The sequence below is a fragment of the Pseudopipra pipra genome, chromosome 6, assembly GCF_036250125.1.
Source record: "Pseudopipra pipra isolate bDixPip1 chromosome 6, bDixPip1.hap1, whole genome shotgun sequence".
NCBI lineage: Eukaryota > Metazoa > Chordata > Aves > Passeriformes > Pipridae > Pseudopipra > Pseudopipra pipra.
The window spans coordinates 65,503,471-65,525,182 of NC_087554.1; the positions used below are offsets into that span (position 1 = coordinate 65,503,471).

General features: G+C 54.6%; 1 protein-coding gene across 4 annotated transcripts in view; it reads right to left on the bottom strand.

Moving 5' to 3' along the window:
- Positions 1-3,500: 3,500 nt before the first annotated feature.
- Positions 3,501-21,712, bottom strand: part of LRFN5 (leucine rich repeat and fibronectin type III domain containing 5) — a 36,644-nt gene continuing 18,432 nt past the window's right edge. For 3 of the 4 annotated variants that reach the window (XM_064659734.1, XM_064659733.1, XM_064659735.1), the window contains exons 2-3: positions 11,986-13,393; positions 9,471-10,998 (exon numbers count right to left, since the gene is read on the bottom strand). In XM_064659734.1, the coding sequence (XP_064515804.1) occupies positions 10,068-10,998; positions 11,986-13,373 (2,319 nt within the window). In that variant the 5' untranslated portion in view covers positions 13,374-13,393 and the 3' untranslated portion in view covers positions 9,471-10,067. Of the gene's footprint in view, positions 3,907-9,470; positions 10,999-11,985; positions 13,394-21,712 lie in introns of those variants that run through there. The other variant, XM_064659736.1, reaches the window with a different exon arrangement.

Genomic DNA, 21,712 nt, shown 5'->3' on the forward strand with positions numbered 1-21,712 from the left:
GTCTCTGTCCACGTGTCTCACCAGCCTCTGTCTGGGCAGGTCCTTGGCAGCCCCAGAGACTCGGACAGCAGAGAGCTCCTGACCCAGACCCCGAGCCCACCGTCACACAGTGGGACTGCTCCAAGGAAGGCACCTTGTGGATGTCTGCAGCTTCCTTGTGCTGTTGGCAAGGTCAGTGCCAGCTCTCCCAGGATGTGCTCTCTCAGCTGAGCAGGATGTGCCCAACTGAGCAGCTTTCCCACCCCCTGAGCCCCCTCAGTGCCCTGCAGGGAGCTCGCCTTTGGTTGGGGTCTCTGCTGCCATCCCTGTTTTTCAGATTCCATGAAAATGCCTCTGGAGATCCCAGCTTGCAGCAAACACAACTCCCACGCAACCACATTCCCTGCCCAGTTGGGAACATCCAAGAGGAGCCAACTCCATGCTGCCCCAGGACCCAGCAGTCCTGAACATCTGGAATGTCCTGCCTGTAAGTGCTTCTCTGGTCTCATAGTTTTCAGGCGATAAAAAGCAAACAGAAAACCCCCAAAAAATCAACCAAAAACCAAATGAAAAAGACCAAGGAAGTCGTCAGCAGTGTCTGCCAATATTGAGTGACATTTGCATCAGACATGGAAAGGGAGATTCACATCCCCACTACAAATCCAGTCCTATATGGAGCTCCTGCTTCCCAGGGTGATCCTCATTGGGATGCTCTGGGATCTGTCTCTGAACAGAAAGTTTTTCTTCAATTAGTTTTCCCCTACTAAAAAAAGAAGAAAACAAACCCAAAAAACCCAGAACTAGGCCATGATAAATCTGTGTATTTCCATGAAAACAAGGTTTAGTTTGAAGATTCCCAACTAGCTTTCCCTGGTGCCTTGCAGGATGGAAAGGGCCAAGTGCCCACTGCAGTGAGGAATGGTGGTGGGCTGGAATGTCCAGGCTTTTCTGCCTGAGGATGCCCTGGAATAGCACAAGACATGAGCTATCACACACCATCCTTTGGTCATCCCGCAGACCCCGAGAGCAGCGTGCCAGGCTGCCTGAGCTCCCCAGGAGGCTGCTGGGGCTGGGGCTGCTGCATCCCTCCGGCCTCTCCTGGGCCCCTGACTGGCCACCAGCTCCCCAGTGCCTAGAGACACATTTCCTGACCTTTGTCAACCTCCTGAGAGAAGCAATTCCAAATATTAACCCGCTCGCTCCCCAGTGGGTCACTGACCCCGAGCAGGGCCAGGCCCATGGGGCCATTCACGAGGAAGCCCACGACACCTCCCAGGGGGAGAGGAGCCCACCCACAGCCCCAGCTGGCACAGCACCCACCAGGTGCTAAGGGAGGGCTGTTTCTGGGCCGGAATTCCCTTCAGTTTTACAACTGAGATGATTTGCACAATTCTTCAGTAAGCATCCAAGTTCTCAGTCTTATAACAAATCACTTTTGCTTGTTATGATGATATTCCTCTAAACCTTTTATGAATGGAACACCACTAAAGCCACCCTGGGAAGTGCAGCTCTGGTCCGCCAAGAGGAACACTCCTGGCACCATCCAGCTGGCTCACTCTACTCCACAGACCTCCCAGGTCTGTTTCCCAGATCTGATTCACAACCTCATAGGATTTTGCCCCATGAAAGCCGGATTTCCAACTAACACCAAGCTGACAGGTGGAACTTACCTTGACAATTAATTAAAGGGTACAGAAAGGAACCAGCAAGAGGAAAGCAGCTCTGCTCTGTTCATGGAAGCCTGAAATTGGAGCCACTGAATGAGGGGAATAACATGATATTCATGTGGAATGAAATCCTGAGCATGGACATGCTCTCTGCAGCCAGAGCTCGGAGCATGTTGGTGTAACAAAGGTTTTGGCAGCAGCACAGACAAAGGCAGGATGTCAGAAGGAATCTGCAGCCCCAGCCATTCCCATACCTCACACATCAGGGTCACGGATTCGTCCTGCCTGGCTGTTCCACAGACCTCAGTGTCACCTGCTTGCTCTGAGTAAAGTCCTGAACTTCAGCGTGGGAGTCACTCCAGACTGCAGTGAGGAAGGGGATGGGTCTGTGGACTCAATGTCCACTGAAAATTTTATTGAAAAGTGATTTATTTGGGCTCATCCTCTTCCAAAATTCAAACCCCAGTTGCACTGCACAGCAAGGCAAGGGAAGAGCAATAGGTGCTGTTACTATAATCCACAGGAAATCCAGGCTGTGTGCAGAGCCAGAGGGATCCCTGATCAGGCTTCGTGGGAACGAGAGTGATGAGTCCAAGCCCTGATCAAATCCCATGGTTTTCCCCCAGAAGTCTCCACTCAGTGTGGCATTCCGTGCTCTGGATGAACCATGGATGGTCTGTCCCAGGGTCTGTGGGGCCAGACCAGCACTGAATTTTTCACACAGGCACAAGCACTGGGTGCCAAGCTTGGGGTCCCCTTGCCGACGCCCCAGGGTGAATTCTTGCTCTGCAGCATCAGAGGAGACCTGACAGGTGAGGCTCCTGGCTCAGCTCAGCCTCTCCTTCATGGGCTGCCATGTCCTGGTTGTTGCCTCTGCTAGTACAGACAAGCCATGGGCAAGTTGCTCAGGCAGCTGCCTGGGCTGAAGTCCTTCATTGGCACGGCAGGACAGGGGCCATCGGTGGGACCAGCCCCCCCCAGGGAGCAGTGGGGCCGGGGGAGCCCCATCCAGGCAGCCCCAGCTCCTGGCACAGCCCCTGGGAGGCCAGTCCAGCCGACAAGACACGCTCTGTGTAGCTGTGATCTGTTTTCCTGAAGTTGTGTTAAGCCTGGCTGATTCACTGTGGTTCTGAGGAGGCTCTAATTATATCTGTGAGCCAGATGGGATGCTGACAAGGGAGAAAAGAAAAAGCAAAAAACCAAAAACACCCTTAGTCTTGTTTGAGGAGCAAGACGAGACAGGGAGAGCTGCTGCCACACCAGGCTGGCAGTGTGGCTGGAGGGGCTGGGGCAGCATGAGAGAGGACAGTCCCACGCCAGTCCCCAGCTGTCCCCTTGCCCCAGACTGTCCCCTTAGGGCTGATATTGCACCAGAGCTCCTGGCACACCGTGCTCGGTGCTTTGCCTGTTCCCTGGCACTCCTGGCACATAGTGCTGGAGCAGCCCATGGTGCCATCACCCAGCACAGCCCAGGCTCCCCAGCTGGTGCAGAGGAGGGGGGCTCTGCGGGGCAGTACCTGGTGCCCCAGGGCTTTCCCTCAGGGGCAGATGGGGCTCCCTCTCTGCCCAAAGCCTGTGCCATCACCCAGCACCAAGGGGCAATGCTGGGCAGCTCTCCTGCAGCATCAGTGGCAAACCAGATGGTCATCCCGGGCCAGTGGCACCAGCAGCCATGAGCTGGGGCTGGGGCAGGGCACAGCTCACTGCTCCCACTCAGACACACAGGGACCCCCCACCATTGCCCGCTGCAGTGCCCAGCCCCATCCCACCCAGCACAGCCAGGTGACAGACCCCTCTCTGGATCAACCAACCTGCCAGGCACAAGCCCCTGGATCAACCAACATGCCCACGCCATTGTAGTAAAACATTTATTGTTCAGGTGATAGAAGCTACCGTGTTTACAGCTCGTGACCTCACCACTGGCAACATGGAACATGACCTGGGACTGCAGCTGTTGCCACCAGACTTTTTGTCAGAATTTTTAGTTATAAAAACCTTGGACACCAGAAAAAAAGGTAATTTAGAGTGGCAGATGGGAGATGGGCAACCTGTGAGGGGGGAAGACAGTTTTATCGAGGCAGCCGACCTCGCTGTGGCCTCGGCTGCAGCTTCAAGTAAAGGTTTCGGTGGGGTGAGTGCGGTGCAACACGTCAATCCTTGGAGAGTTGGAACCGGATTGTTTTCTGCCGAGTAAGAACGTCGGTGGCAACGTTTTCAGGGAGTGGAGAAGGGCTGGTGTCCTGCGGAGAGGCCCCGGCTTCTGCACAAAGAAACAGAACAGACACAGTGAGGGGACAAGGAGCAGGACCAGCCCTTCCTGCGGCCGGAGCCGTGCTGATGTGGGACCACACTGACAGTCCTGGGAGCTGCTGAGGGGCAACCCAGGCACAGCACCACTGACAGCCCTCGGAGCTGCCACGGGGCCGGTCTGGACACGGCACCCACTGATGGTCCCAGGAGATGCTGCATGGCCAGCTCAAGCACGGCCTCACACCAAGGGTCCCAGGAGCTGCTGCTCCGGGGCCAGCCCGGGCAGGGAGCAGCAGCAGAGCCTGCCCTTGGCCCCAGCACCCACTGCATTGGTGCCACCAGCACCATGGGGGCCAGGGCACAGCAGGGGAGTGTGGTGACTAACGGGAGATTGGGCTAATGGGAGACAGGGCTAAAGGGAGTCAGGGCTAATGGGAGAAGGAGCTAACGGGAGACTGAGCTAATGGGAGACAGGGATAATGGTACCAGGGTCCCCAGCCCCTGGCTCAGCCAACAGCTTCAGCACCGACAAGGAGTGCTGGCACAGCACTGCTGCTGCTGCTGCAGCAGGGAAAACCCAACTAACAAAACAACCCCCAAAACCCCTAACAGAACCAGCAGAGCTCATTGTTCCAGAACCGGAGACTTCTCCAGTTTCTAGATTTGCTCCTGCTCTTGCCAAGGCCAAGGCTTTGCCCCCGGCAGGGACCCCGACCCCGCACAGTGCCAGGGATTCCCACATTGCTGAGGACGCCAGAGCGGAGTAGAAGGTGGGCACGGACACAGCACTCGCCTTCCCAAGGTTTGCATGCATGAGGAAAGGTCACTGCAGCGAGGACATGTGTCACTGTCCTGCCCCGAGCCCCCACATCGACCCACGGCACAGGGAGAGCCCTCGGGGCAGCTGTGCCACCGCCTGGCCTGGTCCTGCCACCCCGGCACGGCTCCACTTACCTCGGGAGTGCAGAGCTGCTGCTGCCAACACAAACCAGGCACCACGGTTAAACTCATCCTTGGTTTGCTGCGGGTTACAGCCCCCAGACTACAGACTGGCCATGGGGAACCTGGGCTCAGGTGGGGCAGAGGTCCCTGCATGCCCACCGAGGGGTCTGGGCCCCTACCCCAACTGGTTCTCTGCATTCCCTCTCCCAAAGGGAATTTCCCCTCCAGAGGAGATGGCACGGTTTGGCGGGTGCCTCCAGAGCAGCACACTGGCAGTGCAGAAGGAAAACCAGCTCAGACCCAGCCAGGCACACCAGCCTGGGCTAATCTTCCAGATTCCTGACTTGGATGCTTAAAAAGTTCAGTGCTTGAAACGACCTGAGGCAACACAGCACCACAAAACCAGGAGCTTATTCTGTCCATTTTCATACAGACACAGTTCCCAATGTGGGGTCTGCAGCCAGCCATGTGCCATGTTTGCTCTTTTCCTTTTGAGTTTCCTTCCTTCTCAGCCAAGCTTCTCTCTCCAGCAGCAGCCTTCACACCAGCTCTTGTGAATACATGCATTGTATGAAAAGTCCACAGTCAGCAAGACCAGTAAACTTCACCTTTTGCTGGGCTCATGTTACTGGTGCAGGGTGTAGGTGCTGTAACCGGCACCGCAGCCACCCCATGCACCAGGACTCCTGTCCCACGGGGTCTGTGCTGCTGCGACAGGCAGATCCCAGCCACACTCCAGACCTCAGCCACACTCCAGATCCCAGCCACACTCCAGATCTCAGCCACACTCCAGACCTCAGTCACACTCCAGATCCCAGCCACACTCCAGATCCCAGCCACACTCCAGATCCCAGCCACACTCCAGACCCCAGCCACACTCGAGACCTCAGCTGCAACCCAGACCCCAGCCACTCTCCAGATCCCAGCCACACTCCAGACCTCAGCCACAATCCAGACCCCAGCCACAATCCAGACCAGTGACAGTCAGCACAGGGCACGGGTGTTCCTGCTCAGAGCCGACTTCCCTGGCACTCAGTGCTGCTGTGTCCCTGCCCACAGCCGGCACTGCTGCCGTGCAGGTGAGGTGCTGCCAGCCGGACCCCTCCGTGGTGCCTGGTGGCTCCTGGAACAATTCAGCAGCCATGGGGGGTGCAGCACCACACAGCCACTGGCACAGGACTCGGCACTTCGCCTGTGGGGAGCCCTGGCTGGGCCAAGGGGCCATTGTGGGCGACTGACCCAGCACGGGCCAACCTGGCAGCACCAGCTCTGCCCCAGGCCCAGCACCCTGACACACATCCAGGCACACGGGGACACATTTGCAAAGGGGAAAGGGGGGATCCACATTTTCTATAAGGACCCTGTGGACTGGTCACAGTTTGCTGCTTTTAAACCAGAACTCTGACCAACAATAAAATTACTGCCAGGGAAGACACCGTGCAACCGGGTGGCTGCTGTTAGTGCAGCTTTAGGGGAGCGATGGTGCACCCCAGGTGGGCAGCAGCACCCTGGAACACACTGGTGAATGTTCCTGAGCGATGGCAGTGCAGAGGTGTGCCCACTCTGTGAGTGGTCCTGCTCAGGCTCTGGTACCACTGACACTCCAGGGTCACCGAGGCTCCGGCACCGCCGAGGCTCCAGGGTCACCAAGGCTCTGGTTCCCCTCGGTTGCTGGGAAGAGAAGCAGTCATGGTAGCAGCTGTGGCTGTTACTCCTGGTTGAAGCCATTCCCGGGAAAGCAGTGTGCCCCTCTCTGTGCCGGGTGCCTGCCGTGGCTCTAGGCATGGTCTTGCCATGGCACAGAAAGGGCCTTGCTGCACCTTCTGGAGGGCACACGCGGCTGCGCGGGACTGTCACCTGTCACGGCTCAGTGTCACTCCACCGGCCCGGGATGCTCCCAGAGCAGTGCCCAGCAGGGCTGTCGTGGTTCCCAGGAGGCAGGAGCATCCCTGTGCTCCCGGCATCAGACCTCCAGCCTCCAGCAGCTCTGCCACCGGCAGGGATGAGACCACCTCATGCCAGTGCCCCAGCAGGAGCCCTTGGGCAGGCGGCATGTCCTGGCAGTGCCGGGCCCTTCCCAGCCAGAGTGACGTGTTCCCAGGAGCTGTGTCCTTTCTTCCAGGCATGGGGCACACAGTTGTGCTCCCCAGCTCCCCCTCCCTGTCTGCAGGGCTGCGTGGGCATGAGGACGGCTGGCAAACGCACGGGGACACGCTGCAGAAATAAAGCCACGTTGGCACCAGAGCGGAGCAGCACCATGTATTGATGGTAAGGACACGCCTGGGCACAGCAGGAAAGCAGCAGGGAAACAACAGACACAACACAACACCCTCCTCCTCCATCCAGGCACGGCTGCACCAGCCTCTAACACAGCACCACCTCCAGAGAAGGCCTGGGCCCAGGGGTGTGTTTCAGCCAATTCAGTAAGAGAAAACAACTTTCTGAAGCAGTTTCTCCTCCTCCAGTGCCTGTGAATAAAGACCCTCTTACCGCTAAACCCTCGGACAATCTATATCCGAGCAGGAGCACATGGAGCCGAGCCAGGGGTGGCCCCAGGGGCTCATGTCCCTGCAGACCCCTCTGCAGCTGGGGGTGACACTGGGGCCACAGTACATCACACCTCCCGTCCCCCTGATATCCCCAAAGTGCCCGATGTGTTCACACCAATCACCTCCAATGGTGAGCAGTTATTCCAATTTGGAGAAGATGACCGATGTTATTCTGATCCAGGAGCATCTCAGCACTTTTTCTGCCTCACACTCCTGGCAAACTCTGGTTTTGCTGAACAGAAAGGACAGAGAATTTCCTCCTCCACGAGGCTTCCCATACTTCGAATCAAGCCTGAATAAAACACAATGTCCCACTGCACAGTTACTCCAGTGGGAACAGCCAGTTTCGTGCCTGAGGCAATCCCAAGGGATGCTCCTCTCAGTCAGGGAGAGGAATTGGCACCAGAGGAACCCACAGCTGCCCAGGTCTCCGTTCCTGCACTATCAGCAGAGAATTAAATCGAACACAGGGCCATGTGGTCCCTCTGCGCTGCTGACGCAGAGGCACCGTGGACAGAACATCAGCTGCAGTGCTTAGAAAATTACTCCTTTGAGTAAAAAATTAAAAATATAAAAATAAACTTCCCTAAACCACAAGAAGCCATTAATATTTTAACACTTTCACAAAACATCAGACACATTTAGGTCCAACTTTAGACAACATATAAAGCATTTTCATTTGATGTTTTTAAAAAGCACAATTAAACCCAACCCCTCAGCAGCAAACCTGTGACGCTCTCCCTGTGCCCCAGTACAGAAGGAAGGTGCCTCTGCAGCCTCTCACCAGGGCTTGGACCTTCGTGTTTGTTCCATGCTGGGCAAAGCCTTAACCATCATTTTGCCAGTCCCTGGACACACCATCCCTGTCCTTGGCAGCACCTTATTTCACAGCTCCCTTCTGTGCATGCAGCCCTTGAGGAGCACATGGGCTGCCAGAGCAATCCAAGGAGGGATTCATTATCATTTTTTCTAACTTTCCCAGCAGGAAGTTTTTCTCATTCTGTGGCTTCGTTTCATATTTGGTCTCTGCATTTCCCAAGGGAAGCAAAAAGGGTTTCTAAAAAAGAAACAAGCCTCTTTCTTTTGTGTTCTCTACACTACCCTCATCCAGACTTTGTTCTTCCATGATGGGCAATAAAATCACCCAGAGCAACCCACGACAGCCAAGAACACCATCCCCACCCTGCAGAATCCCAGAGACAGAGGCAGGGATACCAGGGGACATTCCCCTCACAACTGCCTGGGGCCAGCTGCTGCCCTGGGTAGAGCCAGGCTGTCCTCAGGCACCTGGTCTGGGTTATGTTGCCCCCAAGAACAAACACCCAGGGCATAAAATGTAACTGTTCTCTCACTTTAATGGCTGCAAAGCCCATCTCGAACCTATTATTTGGCATCTGAGAATGCACAATGCACTAATGTTCAGAGTTAAGCTGTCGCTAATTTGAACACGATGACCATATGAGTTTAATTATTATTAACTGCAGGCTTCCCTTTGCAGAGCAGAGCAGCACACGCAGGGCTGCCACCCACCCAGCGTGGGGTTTGCACCTGCTGTCCCCCACTGCTGCATGTCCTGTCCCTACAGAGCGGCCCCAAATCACTCCAGCCCATGGGCTCTGCAGCCAACAGCAGGTTAAAGGTGAGACCATCATCTTTAAGTCCCCTCACTGTGCTCAGGGACTGAAGAGAACTGGAACAAAACATAAAGTTTACAGCAAACGTGCCCAAAAGTCTAGGACAGCAGGAGATGACCATCATCGTCCCGATCAACCACCAGCGAGGCGCTGAACAGCCCCGTGCCTCCCTGCTGCAGCCCTGCCTGCCCCCCCGGCCCCGCTCGCTGCCCTGCCCGGCCCTGCCCCACAGCCCGAGGAGCCCCAGCCCGGCCCCAAAGCTCCAGGGCGGGGCGATGCCTGTGCCGTGGGCTGTGGGTGCTCAGGGACCGCGGGTCAGACACCCTCCTGAGGAGACCTGGCGGGGCCCTGCTGCTCCACCTGGACCCCTCGCCCTGGCACCTTCCTCGTCCCGGCCCCGCGGTGGGACCCGGCCCGGCTCCGGCGGGGCAGTCACCGCGAGGCTGGCTGGGTACCGAGTGAATATTTTATTTTACACAACATAACAACACAGTGTTGTTGCTCCTGTACAGCATCTGCCTAAAAACAAAGGCAACACCATTGTCACGGAAAAGAAATGTACAGTCTGACCAGTTTAAAAAATATCATTTTACTGATTGATCCAGAAGTGGTTATTTGTTAGCTTGGAGGAAATTGCATTTCCTTTATAAAAGGCTTTTTCTGTGAAAACTCTCTCTTTTGTTTTCTGCTACTGCAGAACCAGGAAGCCAGTCCTAGAGCAGGGAAGGCACTGGTGCTGTTTCGTGCTTTTTTTCACCCCTTAATCTTTTTTTTCCTTTTTTTTTCTTTTTTTTTTTTTTAAATCTCTGAATGTTGCCTTCGATTTTGATATTAAATAAAACCAAACAAAAACTAAATAAACCCCTGTGTGCACTGGGTGGCTTATACAGAACCCCGCATGAACAAGCCATTAATCAGCGAGATAGCAGTGGACCTCCAAATCCAATTCCCCTGGAGAGGGAGTTTCACGCAATGTTTGGTGTTTTGTTTATCGTTAAAATAAAATTAAAAAAAAAAAAAAAAGAGAAAAAGAAAAAAAAAGCAGGTCACACAGTGCTTTCCAATATCCACTCAGAACTGGAGAAAGTTGCTTTTCCGCTATCGGCCCCGGCGCTGTCTGCCTGGACTAGCATCCCGTTCATGGACAAGCTCCGTTTGGAGCGCAGTCCGCCGGCACCGGCGCCGCGGGGCTCCAGCAGCTCCCCGCCCAGCGAGCGCCGGCGCTTGGCCCGGGATGTGTCGGCCGGCAGAGTGAGGAACTTACTTGGCTTTGATTGTGCTCTTTTGTACGTGGGGGCGGCGGGGGCCGCGGCGGGGGCGCGGCTCGGCAGCTGCAGGGCCGTGGAGTTATTTCTGTTCGAGTTCTGGGGCTCGGCGCTGCCGCCAGCCTCGCCCTGCGGCTCGGGGACGGGCTTGGGCCCCGACTTTCGCTTCTGCTTCTGCGAGAGGGAGGTGCTGGAAGTCCAGGTGGGAGGCAAAGCGGAGGTAGTGGTGGCCGAGTCCTGGCTGGAGCCGGTGTCCGGCGACTGCATCGTGCCATCGCCGGCAGCCTTGCAGCACTGGACACCCTCCTCGTGCCCCACAGCCTGCTTGGACATGGACTGCGACAGCACCCCGCTGCAGCCCTGGATCTGAGCCCCGTTCGTCTGCGAGTACACGTTGCTGACCTTGGTGGCCTTCTGCTGCCCGTTGTTGTTGCACACCTTGTAGCGGATCATGAGGATGATGATGAACACGAGCACCGAAGCCACGATGATCCCACCAATGATGATAATCATGGTCCCCCCCAGGAACTGGGACTGCATGAAGTGGCAGCGCACGTAATCCTGCTCGGTGGTGAACTGTGTGCAGCCCACGACCCTGGTGGCCGTCAGCGAGGTGATCCCGTCGTCGTAGATGGCCAGGACGCACAGGTCGTACATCGTCCCCGCCGCCAGGTTGTTGACCAGGAAGGTTTTGCTTGTGGGAGGTATCATTCTGGGGGAGAAGGAAACCAGCGTGAATGACCCTGGCAGACACACAGGCACCTCCTGGCAGCCCTGAACATGCTGAGCACCACGGCTTGGCTGTCCCACCTCTGCCACAGCCCCCACAGGGCTGATCACCGTCCCCCAGCAGCTGCTGCCCAGTGTTTGATGTGGCGCAGTCACCACCAAGCTCCCCAACACAGCTTGGCACGGCAGAGCCTCCCATCAGAGCAACCACATCAGAAGCAGAATTACAGAATCCCAGGCTCGTTTGGGTCAGAAGGGACATTTAAAGGTCACCCAGTGCCACCCCCTGCCATGGGCAGGGACACCTTCCACTAGCCCAGGTTGCTCCAAGCCCCATCCAGCCTGGCCTTGGACACTTCCAGGGATCCAGGGGCAGCCACAGTTTCTCTGGGCAACCTGTGCCAGGGCCTTCTCACTCTCACAGCCAGGAATTCCTTCCCAGTATCTGATTTGTATCTACCCTCTTTCAGTTTAAAGGCAGCACCCCTTGTCCTATTAATGGGACAGAGAAATTCATAGAAGAAATAACCAAACAAAGACAGTGTTGAAGGGTGTGATGGCCACGCCCAGCAGCACAGATCTCCCCTGCACTTCCCCAGCATGGACACCGCCGGAAAGTACAGCAAGGAACACGGTCACGGACACTGTCCTCCCTCTGCTTCCAGAAAGCCGAGCACATTAAGATCCATTTAATCCATCTACTCTCACAACCCTTCTCGGATCAGTTCAGAGGATTAGAGGTCCGTTTGGATTATCTAAAAATAACACCATTCAAGGTAACTTCCCCATCTGTGAGCAGAAAATGGCATGAGTCCTTCCCAAGGCCCCCACCATGAGCTGCCAGGGGCCAGGCTCTGCTCGGCCAGCCCAGCATGGCACGGGAAGTCTGGCAGATGAGCTGCCAGGGCCGGGGGCCCCACGCCAGCACCGAGCACCTGGTACAGCCCTGCACAGGCTGGGGCAGCCTTACCTGTAAACAAGGGAGTCATCGTAAGTACCATTGTACTGGATTTGGAACATACGTATCCCAGGTATATTCCTCTGGAAATTGAATTTCAGCAGAGCAGTGGAGGACGTTGCTTCCGCAACAACCACCTTCTTATCCTGGCTGACTTTTGTATCCCCGTTGCTACTGCTCGCGTTGGAGCCCGACTTGGTGGACGTGGAGATATCCGAGGAGCCCGGGTCGGGCTCATGGATGTGGTTTGTGCTGTTCAGCAGGTGGGGGAGTTTGATGATGTGCAGGTCCACCGTCTGCGTGGCCTCCCCTGCCGGGTTGGAAGCAATGCAGGTGAAGGAGCCTGTGTCCTTCACCGTCGTGATGAGGATGTCGAGCGTCCCGTTGTCATACACCACGGACCTGGTGGCATTGGAAATCAGTTTGCCCTCAGGTGAAATCCAATGGATGGCTGGCTCAGGGTCGCCCCGGGCCTTGCAGCGCAGGGCTGCCCGCTGCCCCTCCAGCACCCGCAGCTCGTGGGTGTGCCGGGTGATGAGCGGGGGCTCGCAGAGGAACTCCTCCTCGGGGATCGACCAGAAGTACCGGCCAGACAGGAGTGTGGGAGAGGCACAGGTCTCCAGGTCGTCCTCCCTGGAAAGGCGCCTCAGCCACAAAAGCTCACAGTTGCAATGCAAGGGGTTCCCACCGAAGCTCAGCGCAAACGTCGAGGGGCTGATAATTCCTGAGGTTGCCAGCACCTGAGCACGCTGGAAGAGTGGGTCAGGAGGAAGCTTCTGCAGTTTGTTAGACGTGACGTCCAGCCTGGTCATCTTGTGGAGGTGGGAGAAGGTCCCCTTAGGAATATGGTCAATCATGTTGTGGTCTAGACTGAGAGTGTGCAAACTGACCATCTTCTCCACGGCATCCCAGGGGATGGTTTCCAGATTGTTGTAAGACAAATCCAATTCCTCAAGGGCTAAAACATCGTCAAAAGCTGTGGAAGAAATTAAAGTCAGCTGGTTGTTGTTCAGTATCAAGTGGTGGAGATTGGAGAGCCCGCTGAACATGTCATTAGTGATCTTAGTCAATCGGTTGCTGTTCAAATGCAGAGCCCGCAAATTGCGCAGGTCGGCAAACGCGTGAGGGGTGATAAAACTGATTGTATTCCGGGACAGCGTCAGGTCCACCAGGCTGGTCATGTTGGCAAAGTCTTTCCTTTTAATGTTTGTAACAAAGTTGTCTGCCAGCCGCAGCTCCACAGTCCTCCTGTCAATGTTGGGAGGAACGAACAAGAGCCCTTTCTTGGCACAGAGGGTGGCGAGGTTCGGAGACAGGATCTGACAGACGCAGCGCTTGGGGCAGATCTGAGCTCGCACTGCTATGCCAATGAACAGCAGAAACAAAAGCAGTTTTTCCATTGTAGATCAGGTTCAAGAGCCTGCAAGGGAGAGCAAATGGCAGTTAGTCTCTGTGAGACAAGCACAGGACACGATAAAAAAGCCAAAACAGACTGTGGTTAAACCATGAAGGTTCAGGTAGCAGTGTGCCCCTCTCATTGCGCTACCTGGTTCTTTGTCATTCCCTTGTCCTGACAGAGGAGAGCCTGTGCTGCCTGCCAGGGGACAGCTGAGAGACAGGCATGTTTGCAAACACACAGATACACACACAGACTCTCAAATAAAAGGGACAAAACGACTGGGAAGCCACTGGTGACACTGCACATGCAGCCTCTCAGGCCCCTCCTGCTAGAGCCCATCCCACCACACAGTGCACCTCTGCATCCCAACAGATCCCTCAACCTCCTGGGCTGGAGATGCTTGGCCATAATGACAAATGTCCAGGTGTGGAAAATGAGGGGTGGTTCATGTGTGCTTCACTTGATAAGCTGAAAGTCCCAGTTGCCTTGAAATCACTGCAGCTCCATGGCTTTACAGCCGTCTCCACTGAACGTTTAAGCTCTTAATGCTATTTTCAGAATAAACTCAGAAGGAGCTAATTTTATGTCATTCAAACCCCAAAAATGCAAATAAAACAAAAAAAATATATATAAAACAAAACTCAAGAATAGCCCCCACAACAGGGATCTAAATAAAAATGGATCATGGGCTAATTTTAGCGGATCACAGCTCTCCGGCTGCCGCTGCTCCCCCTGGAAAGCCCGGCGGCTCAATTATCCTTATCGCTTACAGCGCCAGCCCCGGCTCCTCACGGCGTGTGGGAACAGGGCCGACAGCAGCAGTGCCCACGCCAGCTCACTGAGATCATCCATCAGTGACTACGCCAAAGGCTCCGTGGAGGGAGGGACGGGGGATGCTCCTTTGTGGAGCAGGTGGGAGCACCATGGAGGTCCCGCGGAGAAGCACCCACGTGTCTGAGAGGGAATGTGCCATCGTGAGCAACACAGCTCAGAGGGGCTTCACACTGGGAATGAAGCACCCAGCTCCCTTCGGGACCAGCACAATCACACGTGTTCGGATCGGATTACTCAGACCCATTATCATCCCAGAGATGCATTAATGAAGATCAGCTAAAATACAGTTTCACAGCCAGCCAGGAGCAGGAATCTTAAATTGCCATTGATATTTAAAGCCATTTAACATCAGAACAACAATTACTGCTCCTGTTGTCCATCCATAACCCACCGGTGGTGCCACGCAAGCCGGGGAGGCAGCAAAAAGGATGAGTGAAAATACCAGCCTAAACTCTGCTTTTCAGCACTATTAATGTATTTTTTCCAGATACTTCTGAGGACTGCAGGTATTCAGGACTGCTGGCTCCAACTCTTGAGTCCCCACTGGAAAAATAAAAGATCGTGTTACCAAGGTCCTCAGCGGAGTCTGCTGCAGTGGGCAGTGCTGGGAGTTGCTCCCATAACCAGTACAACCATCACCATTCCTGCTGCTGTTAGCTGTGGCAGGAAGCAGCATAAAGGTATGTTCAGTGGACTCAGTTTTGTGTCAGCACTGCAGGTTGGGGTGGCCCCGCAGGTGACAAGGACCTGGAGGAGAATGGCAATGCTGAGCAGTGGAGGAAAGTGCCTGGTGAGGCCCCAAACCCCACTGGTGTCACCCGCTGGCCACCTCCTGACCTGGCATCTGCAGTGACAGCCAGGGGCAGCCACCTGCCCTTTAATCTACATCTGGCACGCACCAGATTGGAAGGGGCTCGGTGGCTCAGGGCATCTGCAGCTCGGCCACCGGGGTCCCCAGACAGCCTTGGCTGGGGACACTGCACTCATTTAGATTTGCTAACTTAATGCTGCTAATTTAGATTTGTGGCTGTGATTAAAGTCGTGTGCCTGGATTCAGCCAAGTCCACTTGAAGAACTGCACAAGATTAAACCAAAATCAGCACATTTATAAGGCTGGAAATACCATTACAAGACAAAACAAATTAAACCATAGCTGGAATGACAAGGTTACAGCAAGGTTACCCACCAGCAGAGGTGGGATTTTGGGATTTTAGGAGAGTTTTTGATACTTTCTCTTTTGGTATCCTCTGGACAAATGCCCAGCACATGGCCAGAGCTGGATGCAATGCCCCTCCTCTCCCAGCACACTTTGTCCCCCACACAGGGAACTTGCAGGGGCAGCAGCGCTGACATGGCTTACAGCTTCTTGCAGAAAACATCTTTTCCAATAATCAAATCACGATCTGATTCTCATTAACTGCTTAAAAGATTTTAAAAAAAGGAAAAGAAAGTGAATTCATACATAAAACAAATGCCAGTTTCCTAGGAAAGTGGGCATCACTCATTTACTGCTTAGTGCCTGCAACAGGACAGGGGTTGTCAAGCTCCTCACGTGACTTTGGGATTCACAAAAAAAGCCTCTCATACACTAATCTTCAAATCCATTCTGTTGCTACATTTGATAATTTTGAGTGATTCATCTCTCTATAAAAATTAAGTTTGAATTGCCATGGGCTGCACAGCTCATGGCCACACAGAGTAGGAACTGTGTCTCCAAAGAGCAGAGAACCTGTGAGCCCTTGCACACACTGCCAGGGGGCTGGGAGCCCCTCCACTGCTCCCCCATCAGCCAGAGGGGACTGAGCATACCTCAGGCTCTCAGCCCCAGACCACTGCTCCTGTCTCAGAGCAGAGGAACTCCTTCCCCTTACCCCTTTTCCCAGGTAAGGAGCAGGTATGACTGGTTGGGCAGGGCCTGGGCTCATGGGGGCAGGGACCCCTCTGCACTATCACCCCGTCCCTCCCGCCACAGAGCCTTTGGCGCAGTCACTGATGGATGATCTCAGTGAGCTGGCGTGGGCACTGCTGCTGTCGGCCCTGTTCCCACAGCCGTGAGGAGCCGGGGCTGGCGCTGTAAGAGATAAGGATAAGGGGAAAAAGAAAGTGTTCACCTGCTGGGGATGGAGGAAGGGAAATCCTGGCATCAGCCACCACAAGCACCCCACAGCCATGCTGAAATGGGGACATGTAAAGGGAGATGCTGGGATCTCTGGCATTTCAGCTGCTGGGACCAGTGAAGTGGGGAACGAGGAGCTTCAGTTTCCCAAAGCTCAATGGTTTGTAAACACCAGGGAGTGTTTTGCTGAATTGGAAACAAAGTACGTGAGAAAACAAACACTCGGATCAAAGAAACTCAACATGGAGGAGCCCTGCTGGCCACCCACTGCTGCCCCAGCCAGGACCACGTGCCAGGACCACAGCCACCGCATTCTCCACCTGCAACCCTTGCAGTAGGACTGGACAGGTGAATCCCTGGGGATGCCTCTGGGAAATCCTCTCCCCTTGGCTTTGTTAAAGGGCTTCAGACAGGCACAAACACAACTGCACCCCTCAGACCTCTGGGAATCTTAAAGCAGGAGCCATGTGAGACCCAGGCCCAAAGCAAGGGCCAGGGGCAGCACTGCCAGCTCACGTGGGGATGCTGTCTCTCCTGGCATAATGTGTAAGGGTAATTATCCTTTCTTTACTTTTTAAGCACTTTATTTCAGAATTGTTTCACATTGTCTGGAGCAGACAACACTCAACAATGTCAAGTCCTTAGAACAGTGGAAGCAACACGAGGTCCCTGCAGTGCACATGGGTCACAGTTTTTGCAGCAGGAGCAAGGACACGGGCAGGTCCTGGGGACTCCCCCCTCACTTCTGTTGACACAGCTGCCTGTGTCCTGCATTTCCCCGGGAGTGCTGCAGCCTTCCCAGGAGGCATGGGCAGGGTCAGGATCCCTGTGCTCCAGGGGGATGCCCAACACTCACCACCCTGGCCAGGAAACCCCGTTGGCTCCAGCACCGCTCACTGCAGCTCATGGCTGTGCTCACCTGGGACAGGGACACAGTAAGCACAGTCAGCACAACAGGGCCACGGGATTTCCAGGGATTTCGTTTCTTTCCCTTTCCGTTCTGCTCCCCGTCACGCCCCATGCTGTCTCTCTCACACACGTGTCCCAGCACACACATACATCCCAGTGTTCCACTCTGAACACTCAGTGAGCAGCACTCCCAGCACCACTGCCTGCTATGCACTGCCAGTGGCAGGCAAGGTGGTAGCACACTCCCAACACACCTCCTGCACACTTCCAGCCCACTGCCTGCACAGCTGCTGCTGGTGTGGTCCCGAGTCTGTGGGCACACGCAGGAGCTCCGCACACGGCTGCCCTGCTCCTGCCACCCCAGCTGAACTGGGCACTCCTGCCACGCCCGGGAATAAAGGCTGAGCCAGCTGGAGCAGGAGGGCTCCAACACAACACCCGGGGCTGCAGAGGAGGCAGCTTGTCAGGCTTTAGTGTCACAGCCAGGAGCCCAGAGTGACCCGCAGGATGAGTGAACGGCAGCGTGGAGCACGAGGAGCTCTGGAAGGTATTCATGGCCGTGCCGTGAGATCTCACCGGGCAATCCCGCGGCCCTGGCATGTCGGGAGGGGGGCACGTCCCGCTGCTCCACCAGGGACAGGGGAGAGGGACACTGAAGCCAGCACAAGCCAGAGCAGCTCATGAGAAACACCCTGTGATAAAAACACACATGGAGAGATCGTCTCCTGTTTCTAAGGGACAACTCCGCACTCCCACCTCACCCACTGTCAAACCCAGCAGGCTCTGGTTTAGCTGTGTAGCTATGCTGGGCTCTCCAGGCCTAGACAAGAGCCTGTTTGGGCTCTTTTCACTTATCCTCCTGCTCCCTGGGGCAGACAGTCTATATAGAGCTTTCCAGCTCCCGAGGAGTCACTGTACCAAATGCTGCACAGATACGCCAAACACTGACAGCAACATCAGGATCAGCTGCTCAGCTTCCAAACAGGAGCAGGCCTAAGTGAATAATTGTTTAAACAAAGCAGCTTTTAACTTATCAAAACATTTTTACTGAATTGGAGTATTGTGGCATTTTAAAAACTAAGTGTTTTTGCAACACCAAAACACAACACAAATGTGAAGGGATTTGCTTTGCCACTCCTCTGTCGCCCCTGTGCCATAGCCATGCTCCGACAGCAGCGCTCCATGTGCTGCTGAGCCACATCACGAGGAAATCCGGGACTGCACTGTTATTGTCAAACACCCACTGGCACCCAGGGAGTGCCAGCTGCCGGGCTGCCTGTGTCGGCACCACAGCCCCTCCAGGGGAGCGTGGATTTGGGAGGGGGAGAGCGGTGGGGCAGGAAGGGCAGCAGCTGCTCCAGGGTCCAGCAAGGCCAAACCACATCCCATTCCCCAGTGGCCACTGGAAGTGGGACAGGGGCGAAGGGGGACCCAGGTACAAATACAACGTGCCCACACACAGTTTAATGGGGGGAAATCAGAAGCACAGGAAGCAGCACTGTGAAAGGGGAATTAGCAGCAGGATGCATCAGGGCAAAACTGGGAGCTTAACCATAAACAGATTTCCAAGCCTGAACAGCTCATAGGTTTTATCAAGCACTCTAAAAATAACTTATTTCTTCCACAGTCTCGCTTCTGCACAGCCCACCAAATTAAATGAAAAGTAAACTAACAATGATTTACTCCAGATGGACATTTATTATCTGCGTAATAATATCAGGCAATTGTCACAGCATTAACTGAGGCCAATTCTTTTCTTAGTCATTGTACTCTTACATAAACATATAGTAAATTAAACAATCTAAAACCAGACGGGCATTTATTAGGGTTGTCTCTACACTTGCCTGAACATCACTTGGGGATGTGAGTCATAAAACATAAGCTGGATTTTAAGTTCCAAAGTTTAATTTAATGTCAAGTAGTACCAGGTACAAACTGAATATCCCTCTCATGGAAGAACATCTATTTAGTATTTAGGTCTGGTCTATTAACTGGTAAATCAAACAGATGTGGCCAAATCAGCTACTGAGATGATCTAAGATGTGCCATGTCTACAGCAGCCCTGACACTTCAAAGGCAAACCCAGGGAATCTCAAGGAGATGAAACATTTCCATCACAATAACGGGTGACGTGCGCCGGCAGGATACATGTAATAAAGGAAGGACAACAAGAGATGAAATGGAAATTTGTTTTGCAGAAGCCAAGAATAGAACATGATTTATATGCACTTATTTTAATTTATTTCAGGCTGAATGTAATTTATCTAAACTCATCAAAAATTAATAGGCCATACAGAAAGGAGTAGTAATAAATCCAAACTTGGGGCACAGAGAGTACGTCTCTTCTCAGTCACTATTAGCACTTCACTATCTAATTAATCCACCACGTTATATCTTGCCTGGAAACCCAGGCAATCCCACTTGGTGGGACGGGCACTGACCACACAGCCCCCAGCACAGCCCTGGCACAGCCCTGGCACAGCCCCCGGTGTGCTGTATCATTAAGGACACCAACACGGAGACAGAGACCACTCCATGCAGGGAGCCCCAGCAGGACCTGCTGCCCTGGAATGGGCCCCAAAGCTGCTCCAGCCCCCGAGGGCTCCAGGCCACAGTGCCACAGCTGGAGCGCCATGTGTCCCTGGGAAGGAGCTCCCCAAGGGAAGGCACAAGGCAACGCTGCTCCAGCAGCTGAGCCCCCAGCAGAGGCTCTCACCCACCCCAGAGTAAATTCCAAGCACTTTCAGGAGAGCTGAAACCCCTGGGATACAGGAGCACCTCACAACTCGGCTAACACCTAAAAAACCCGCGACAGCCACGTACGGCACCATCCCCACACACAGCTTGTGCCCAACACCAATGGTACCAAGGGCAGGGACAGAGCAGGGCCAGGGGCAGTGCCAGGCCAGCCCCCAGCCCCAGGCCCAGCCCCAGCCCCATCCTGGTTGCCATGTGCTGTGGTGCAGCTGGGGCAGGACAGGCAGCATATTGCCCGTGCCAGTCCCTGCTCAGTGGGACCCCAGGGATGGGGAGCGGTGCTGCCTCCCCTCAGCCAAAGGCTGGGAAAGAAATGAGGGTGATGCTGTCCCCAACAAAGAGCAAGCACAGAGCAGAACCCTCCCTGCCCCTCCTCGTGCCGATCCACAGTGGCTGTGCCAGAGGGGCTCCAGAGCCCAGCACAGGCAGCCCGTGTCCAGGGGCTGCCAAGGGGACAGGGCTCTGGGCAGTCCCTCCAGCTTCCCACAGCAACTCAGAGGAGAGCTTGGCCATGGAGCCAGGCTGGAACAGCTGCTTGACACACGGACATGGAGCCCACTGACCACACAGCTGGAGCAGGAACCCAATGGACCCTGGTCTGTATTCAAATCCAAAAGAAATCAATGGGGACTCTAAAAGGAATATTTTCCTTTACCAAGGATGACAGTTTCAGTGAAATACTGGGACTCATATTTTTTAAAACTTCGGATACATCTGTCAGGGTTGGGCAATTTTGCCTAGAAGAGAAACTTTCGTTGTGCCATAAGGGAGAAACTATTTTTGCAATCTTCCCTTTGGCTCAAAATCTGCTGCTGGGATTTTTCAGGAGGCAGCGCTCCGCACACTCGAAAAAACTGACGGCTCTAAAATACATATTTATGGTTTCCTGATATAGGGAATAAGAACAGAAGAAAGTAATGATAAGCTGCAGGAAATGTTAGAGAACTCCGGCAGCAGGACGGACAGCAAACCGGGACCAGCGGTGAAGTTGAGGGAAAACAAGAGTGAAAGGAAGTGTTGCTGTACTCCAGGCACTGCCCCGGTGCTGCTGGACAGGGACAGCACAGGCAAGCCCAGGGGCGCTCAGGCACAGGAGTGCTTGGCCACAAGGATGCTCGTCTGCAGGGACGCTCCAGTGCAGGCATGCTCAGACACACAGATGCTCCAGCACAGGAATGCTCTGGCACAGGGATGCTCAGGGGGGTCTGTCAGGGATCCTCGCGCACAGGGATGCTCAGACACGGGGATGCACAGCCACAGGGGTGCTCAGGTGGGTCCTACAGCAGTCCCCAGGCCTGGCACCACACACCAGCTCCAGCTCACTGACTGCAATGACCGACAGCCGCGGGCGGGAGCCCCATCCTGGCAGGACCTGGTGTGTCACTCCCTCGGGTGACACAGTGTAACTCACTGCACCTCCGCTGGGTTCCAGACTCAGGGAGTTGACCCTCCCAGAGAAAGTGAAATGCAAATTTGCAGAGCACGGGAGATAACATGGAGCAGAAAGTCAGGAGGCCAATCTGTTGCACAACTGGGAAATCACTGAGCCTGCGCTATCAGCTCCCATCGGCTCCTCCGGAATCAATGCCTGGCTGCTTAAAGGCAACAGAGTAATGATTCCAAAGGGCTTAAAAACCTGTTTTGGAGAAGATCTGAGGTCCTCGGGTACAAGGAAACATGTAAGGAAAGCTGTGTTGGGAGGGATGGAGACAGAACCTCCGAAG